General features: G+C 50.1%; 1 protein-coding gene across 1 annotated transcript; it reads right to left on the bottom strand.

The window, feature by feature from the left end:
• Window positions 1-5,694: 5,694 nt before the first annotated feature.
• Window positions 5,695-8,055, bottom strand: Fut4 (fucosyltransferase 4). Its single transcript, XM_028859598.2, has one exon. The coding sequence runs from the start codon at window positions 7,621-7,623 to the stop codon at window positions 6,322-6,324; it is 1,302 nt and encodes a 433-aa protein (XP_028715431.1). The 5' UTR covers window positions 7,624-8,055; the 3' UTR covers window positions 5,695-6,321.

The raw sequence follows: 8,055 nt of genomic DNA, 5'->3' as shown, positions 1-8,055 counted from the left end.
TAGACAGCCAGGGCTATATAAAGAGACCATATCTCAAAAACACAAAACAAACAAACAAAAAATTATTTGTTAAGTTTCAGAAAACCTCATTTTCCCAGATCAAAATGTCTGAAAAAACAAGCTAGGCATGGTGATACATTCCCAGCACTCAGGAGGCAGAGGTTAGATACACTCCCATACCCCATGTGTCAACTTTTCCCAGACATTCTGGTTTCAGTTCCACCTCTTCAGAAAGTCCTCCAGCCTTCCTGCCAAGATACTCCTTCACACTTCTCATGTTGTCCTATCTAATCATATTTTTCCCCAGGGTTCAGCTGCAACTTCAACAGGCACTGCCTGAACATCTGCTGAGTGCACTTAGCAAAGGGTCCCTCTGGTAAATGGGAGAGACACGCATGGATCTAGATAATGAAGTACGAATGAAGGCCAACTTACGAGCCGATCGCTATAGGATTCCGAAGAAGAGACACTTAGGTTTTGGAGAGCATGCTTCCCTAGATTCTAGGTACCTGTGTTCATCTCCCTAATCCACAATATGTGGAAACAAATCCTGAGGCAAGAGAAACCTATCCTGGTGCAGATTCACAGTCTGACCCAGACCTGAACGGAAACAGTTCAGCACACAAGGCATTGCTCAAATGACAAATATAGGTTATGCAAACCACATCTCCAGCTGGCACCAGTTTGCTTCTGCTATCACCATATTGACAACATTTACTCTTCAACTGGGCAGTGAAAATTATTACAAGCTGAAGGCTTCGTTTTCCTTAGAAAAATTAAATCGCTCCCTCAAAGAGAAGCAAGATTTCTCATCAAACTCTCTACCATGGTCGGAAGGTGACAGAGCTTTTTTTCTGAGTACATTGTACTGATCGAACACTGATTGTATGCAGAAACACAGCATGATATACTAGAGTTTAAATTGTTCCTATTACAGCATTTAACACTGACTGTCAAGTATTAAAACAAGATAAAACATGTATCACTGGCCTTCAGATTGCTGGAGTGCAGTTTTCTTTACAGTATTGTTACTGAAGCACTTCTTAAAAAATAAATACAGATTGCAGCATTTAAAAAAAAGCATTCATAAGCATTGGAGAGTCTGCAATAATGAATCTGGGTTTGTGTTTATTCCTCATTCAGGGGTTCCCACTTTGACTTCACTCCCAGCTGCCCACACACGCTGTTACAAGCTGCACAAAGGTTTCTTCTCAGCAGAAGGCACGGTGGACAGTGCTCATTAAGATGGCAAGGTGGACGGTGCTCTTTAAGCTGGCAAGGTGGATGGTGCTCTTTAAGCTGGCAAGGTGGATGGTGCTCTTTAAGCCGGCAAGGTGGATGGTCCTCTTTAAGCTGGCAGGGTGGACGGTGCTCTAAGCTGGCAAGGTGGACCGTGCTCTTTAAACCAGCAAGTGGACGGTGCTCTTTAAGCCGGCCCTCACTCTGGTGAACAGATCCTACCTTCTTCCACCTCGTGGCCTTCAACTCTTCTGTTCCCTCTTCTCCCCCTCTCCCTTTCTCCAGGCTCTCTTCACTGGGTCTGACTCCATGTCCACTCTTCACTCTCCAGCCAACTTTGCACATTTAACTCGTACGTTATTGACTCTTCTTTCTGGGCAGCCTTGCTCCTGTTAGATGGCCATGGTGATCTTTTTCCTTTGGTACTTAAATGAGTGTGTTCCACATGTGTATTGGAGAGGACAGAAAAGAGAATCCCTGGTATTTGTTCCACCTTCCCATTTTCCTCTCTCTCTCGTGCCCTCTATAAGGAATAAAGCTTACCTTTTCTGCTCCCAGCCTGCCGCTCCACCACTAGGGCCCCAGTCTTTTTGTTCTGTCCAAACTTGACATTACTTCATGTGGAGGACAGAAGCTAGTAACTATCCTGTTGAGAACACAGACAGGCGCATGTGGGGAAGCAAGCCCGTTTGGAAGCCAAGAGTGTGTCCTTGCAAACCGGTCACCATAAAGTGAGAAAGGGCCTGACGCAATAATCTACCACACAGGCAAACCAGTGCAGCCCCAGTGAACTCAGACTTCACCCTACCAAAGACTGGATTTGTTGGCCTGGGCAGTGTGATGCACGCCTTTCAACCCAGGACTTGGGAGGCAGAGGCAGGCAGATCTCTGAGTTCAAGGCCAGCCTGGTCTACAGAGATAGTTCTAGAAGAACCAGGGCTACACAGAGAAACCCTGTCTCTAAAACCCCAAAAAAGAAAAGAAAAAGAGAGAAAGAAAAAAGACTGGATTTGTTAAAGAGACCACGTTGCATAAAAGTTCCTAAGGGCAGGCAAGAGTGACCTGAAATGTATTCCATGCCCTTCCTTACTCACCAAACTCAACACCAAGAACTTGGCTTCTCTCCTGGATGACTGGGAAGTCTCTGTCTCTCTGTCTCTGTCTCTGTCTCTCTCTCTCTCTGTGTGTCTCTGTCTCTGTCTCTGTCTCTGTCTCTGTCTCTCTCTCTCTCTCTCTCTCACACACACACACACACACACACACACACATACACACTGAAGCTAAATCTCACATTCTCCCCACCCCCCATCCCCCGGTTTGCAGCCAGTTTCCTGATCTGGATGGGGACCCACCAGAGGGCAATTAACTCTCTGAGCTCCAGGGAGCCAATTAGTAGAATGAGAGCTAGTGGAACCAGAAGTCCCCAGAGCTTTTGTCCAGCCCCCTTATTTTGCAGTTCAAGTGACAGCGGCTCAGGGGTGTGACACACACAAGGCACATTGCTGTCACCTTAAGCAAGTCCTTGAGAGGGTCTGATCTCCCTCTGTGGGAGGGACTAGAGGTAAGTTCAGCAAACAGTTTCTAGGCACATCCTCAGGGCCAGGACTGTGACGAGGGTCTTATCTCACCCCGCTCTGTACCTCCATACATGAGTACCTTCAATTAGAGACAGACAACCAAAACACAGAAAAGCTCAGTCATTTGCCCAAGATCAGACAACCAGGGAATGTTGCAAAGCTGGTCTAGGAACCAGTAATATCCACCTCCAGAATTCTTAAATCCTAATTATTAAATCCCTTTCAAGGGATGCCCATCAAGTTATACTTTTTAAAAACAGCTAAATTTCCAAAATGTCTTGCATCATCTACAAACAGCCCAGAGCTGAGCTGGTCAACTCTGACTGGAGGTCTAAAGCTGGCAGCCAGTGACCCTGCTGGGTTCTGCATCCTGCTCCTGCACTCCCACAGCAGAGGTGAATACGAGCCATAACATCATCCAGTCTGCAAAGCTTCAAATACTCACTCTGGCCTACGCAGAAAGTGTCTGCTAAGCTCTGGCCTAGAGCCTTCGAAGATTTCCTTCTGCAAAGCATAGCCCTTACAGCTTTGCCTGGGCACACATCCCTCTTCAGGATGGTTTCCTAGGGACATTCACGAGATACAAAGGAAGCTACAACTCAAGAACTTAATAACTTGCCTGATTTCGGCCACAGAAGCAGACGCTGGCCGAGCCCCAGTCTCAGGTTCTGGCTCCCAACTGCAAGCTCTTTCCTGAAGTCACCCTGGCACCCTAACTGTCTTCCTCTTACTGTCAGTAAGGGCTTGGGAACACAAAAGAATCTAAACTCTGCCAGCAAGTTCTTCTGGCTTCTGAGAATATCCTTCCAGATTCCCTCGTGGAATGAGGGTCATCCAGGGGTAAAAAACGTTTCATTTGGGACCAATGTGAAAGGAAAGCTTCTGCCTTAAAATAGAGCATGACAATCACAGAAAATACACTCGAAATACATAACACGTCCGGAAGCACTCTTCTGCATAATAAGCATTCCATAAACATAGGCTAGTTTTACATGGATTTAATGCAAAAGGTATAGGTGAAACAATCCATAACAATTTAGTTACAAAGTTTTACCAAAACAATTTTTTCAAGAAAATAACAACATAGGCACTTCTGGCCTGAAAATACAAGCTTAGTAGAAATTGTATGGTCTGAAATATGGCTCAGCTTTAAGAACTTCCTTGAAATACACAGTATGGTGTGACTACCCTTCCTTTTTTCAGATTGGTTCTGTAATAAATCTTGATGTTTAATTTCAAGAAATGTAAAATGCATATGAGGGCATCCTTAAATCACTGCAAATAAAGAAGGAAATAGGCTTACAGATACATATATATTTAACCAGCTCCCCATACATGTGAGGCATCGTCACTTTCTTGCCACAGTAAATTGGCAGGTGTTCTCCATACTTCATAAAAGATGGACTCTAGGCTCAGGGTCATTCCTCGGCCCAGTGATCCCCCAGCCGGAAGGCAAAGCTGACCAGATGACCAGTCCCACTGCCCAGTGTAGATCCCTGACAATGCTGAGACCCCTGGCCAGTATTTCATCAATACTCTCTAAAAACAAAACTTTTAAGCTGGGTGTGGTAATGCACACCTTTAATCCTAGCCCTCGGGAGGCAGAGGCTGGTGGATCTCTGAGTTCAAGGGCAGTCTGGTCTACAAAGAGAATTTCAGGACTACACAGAGAAACCCTGTCTTGAATACCCAAAACAAACAAAACCCAGAACCTTTGTTATGCCTTTGCTGGGTGGTTGGTGTTCTTTAATTGTGGTTCTGCCCACACTATAACACTTGGAGGAGGAAATGTTATTCACAGCTTTTAATTACCCCCTTTATGGAAGGGAGAGAAGAGAAGCACCTGGGCCTACATGAGCTTTGCAAGTTTAAATATAACAAAAGCTTGTGGACATGAACCTGATCTAAGACTCAGACAACTGTCCTAACGAACAGGAACAGATCTTGGACCCTGCCCATAACAGTGACTAACAGTCCTAGCTTAATACCATGAGCCCTTCTGATTTATGAACGGTGATTTTGTGTGTGTGTGTGTGTGTGTGTGTGTGTGTGTGTGTGTGTTTGTGACTAAAATCCGTATTCACTGTGGCAATGGTAGATTATGGAAGCCCCAAAGAGGAGCTTTCCTGGGAGCTCAAGCCCAGTGTTTGGCAGGAGCAGACACAGGCTGACATCTGTTGAACTTGGAAAGTCAATGAGTGTATTTTCAAGACCGGTCCCACAGCACAGGCTCAAAGGCACTAGAATCATTGTACTGGGGTGCAGATTCAGAGGGGACCTGCCGGTTTTAGCATTTAACAAAGAACAGACAATTAATTTGAAGGCACTAGTTCAGTTTCATTTAACAACAACAACAAAGGAGAGAAACAGAACCACCATACACAGACACCACAAAAGTAGCTTTTTTTTCCTTTTGCACAAACCCATAGTTCACCAAAGTCTCTTTTACTGTTCTCTCTGCACAGCAGTGCCAACACTGCTGAAGGACTAACACTCCAGTTTAAATCTCAGGCCCAGGAGACACACAGAATATCGTGGACATGACATCGTTTACGTCTCTTCCTTTGTAAACACTGGCTAGGAAAAGGACCAGAAGATTATGTGTGCTTTTTCATGTCTGTATTTTCAATGTTTTCTTAATCCAGGTTACAGGAAAATAGAAGGACAGCAGAAACAATTAGATGATCATTCACATTGTAAAGGGACTTCCCATTTATTTCCATTAAATACTGCACTCCCGCCGGGCAGTGGTGGCGCACGCCTTTAATCCCAGCACTCGGGAGGCAGAGCCAGGCGGATCTCTGTGAGTTCGAGGCCAGCCTGGGCTACCAAGTGAGTTCCAGGAAAGGCGCAAAGCTACACAGAGAAACCCTGTCTCGAAAAACCAAAAAAAAAAAAAAATACTGCACTCCCTTAGCGCCCTGAATTTGGGGTGTCGCTTAAATGCAGCTTTTCAGGAATAGATTTCTAGTGAGAGGTGAGGTGGCCCCACATCTTCATCTTGATTTTCCGCAGAGGATAATCTTGCTTCTTTTTTCTACTCACAGGCTGGGACACACACAGCTGGTGAAGGAAATCAATGGCTTATCTTTTCCTCGATCGGAGAGTTTGAGGAATCCAACCATCACAGAAAAACCCACTAGCTCACACCCACCTGCTTTCAGAAACAGTAGTCTGCTCCTCATTGGTCCAAGCAACCTCGGGTCAGAGAACAAATACGTCTAAGATTTAGAGGCCACATGGACCCCCATTAAGGCCCGTGGCCAGAAGGAAAAGCCACTTCTTCACATGCGTAGTAGGTAAGGAAAGGCCTGTTTCCTCGCCCAGGACACCACTGCCCCTTAACAGAGAACCAGCTCAGCTCTCCGTAAAAAGTCACAAAGACCTGGGAATTTTCCCATCCCATCCTTGTGCTAAATAATATTAATTGGTAATTCATCTTTTTCCCATCAAGCAAAATTGGGTATTTAGAAAACTCAGCCAGTCAGTTCACAGGACAGTGGCCTCAGCGCTCGAACCAGCCTGCCAGGTTGTGGATGCTCTTGGGCTGGTCCCCAGAGGTCTGCACAGCTTGGCATGCCCGGCACCATGGCTCATCCCAGAAAGAGGTAATGTGCACCGCATAGCTCCGACGCCAGTAGAAGTATCGGCGATAGACAGCCAGGTTTCGGTCAAGAAAGAGCAGGTAGGCAGCCAGGGAGGCAGCACTAGGGAAGTCATCCACATGGATGAAGGAGCCACGAGGCACGAAGCGCTCATAGTTGGCCCGGTCAGGACCTAGGACCACTGGCACGGCCCCGGCCAGGAAGGCATTCCGCCACAGCTTCTCAGTGATGTAATCCACGTGCTGTGAGTTCTCGAAGGCCAGGTAAAACTTGTAGCGGGCCACAGTGTGCAGCAGCCCGCTGGCAGGCACTGGTTGCGCGGGTCCCGCCCGACCAAACACATCCACAGACATGTGCCGGCTCAGCTGGTGGTAGTAACGGACCCGGGCCTGGCGCTCATCCCAGTGGCTCACAACCCAGGCCACCAGGCCCCGCTTGCGGGCCAGCGGGGGCCCCAGGCCTGGCGGCTGGTCAGCTGGATGGTTCCTGGGGTAGAGGAAGCCATAGGGCACGAAGACATCCGAGTCGGCACGGTAGGACAGCGTCCAATTGAAAAGGTTCTTAGGCAAGCCCCGCAGCCCAGGGGAGTGGGAGGGCGATTCAAAGTTCATCCACACCCAGCGCTGACCCGGAGGTCTAGAGCCTGTGGTCTCCAGGGCTTCGCCTGCTAGCATCGCTGCTCCCTCCTGGTCGTCGAACACACGTAGCTCTAGAGCCTCGTCCGTGCGCACTTGGGCGCCCCAGGGCGGGGGCCAGTCGGGGGGTCCCTTCACCAGGTCGCGGTGGTGGAAGAGCACTGCCTGAGCCTCCCCGTAGGCCGCGCGGTCGGTGAGCAGGCGGCAGCCGCTGATGTTGAAGCGCAGGCTGCAATCAGGGGGAGGCCTGGGGTGGCCGCCGCGCCCCCTAAAGGGTTCCCACCAGAGCAGCACGCCCACCGGTCGCGGCGGGGCTGGGGACGCCCAGGGCATCGGCGGCAGCTGTCCCCAGCAGATGCAGGCGGTCAACGCGGTGCACAGCAGCCCCGCTGCAGCCAGCGCAGAGGAGCTCCGGGGTAATCCCCAGCCTCCGCGCGGTACGCGTCGCCTGACTCCCGGCGTCCCCATGCAGAGCCCAGGAGCGGCCGCCTCGGCTCGCCACGCGTCCACGGACCGCGAGGGGCGGCACCGGCTCTCATACTGCCGCTCGCTGCCGGCCCGGGCCATGGAGGGGGCGGGCGAGGCATCCGCAGGCCCGCGGGCGGTGCCGCGCTCCGCCCAGGTCCAGGGAGAGGTGAGCCGGGCGGACAGCCTGGCCCGGCGCCACCCTGTCCCTCCCAGACACTTCGCCCCCTAGACCTGCGGGGCCTGGCTTGGGGCGTTTCCTGCTGCGCCTGCGCTGGTTCTGCTGCGCAGCTGGGGCTCCTGGGCTTCTCGACTGCTCCCCGCTGGAGCCTCACCGGGGGTCGCGGTCTCTCGGTGCGCGTCCGCTGTCCCCGCGCCTAGGTGGCCTGAGCCCTCGCCTTTCGGAGTAGTGGACTCAGAGCTCCCCAGAAGTCTCATCGGGGTGGTGTAGTGGTGGGGGAGGGATGCGATTCCACTGCAGAACTCAGAGCAGAATCAGCTTCCTTCCGTATTGCCCTGTGCCCGGCCAGTGAC

Source organism: Peromyscus leucopus, chromosome 7 (genome assembly GCF_004664715.2).
Source record: "Peromyscus leucopus breed LL Stock chromosome 7, UCI_PerLeu_2.1, whole genome shotgun sequence".
Lineage (NCBI taxonomy): Eukaryota > Metazoa > Chordata > Mammalia > Rodentia > Cricetidae > Peromyscus > Peromyscus leucopus.
Note: the sequence above shows the minus strand (reverse complement) of the source record. Positions and strands in the feature narration are given on the sequence as shown.

Excerpts from the sequence above, each read along its gene's own strand:
- Fut4 (XM_028859598.2), bottom strand. The coding sequence starts at position 7,623 with ATGGCCCGGGCCGGCAGCGAGCGGCAGTATGAGAGCCGGTGCCGCCCC.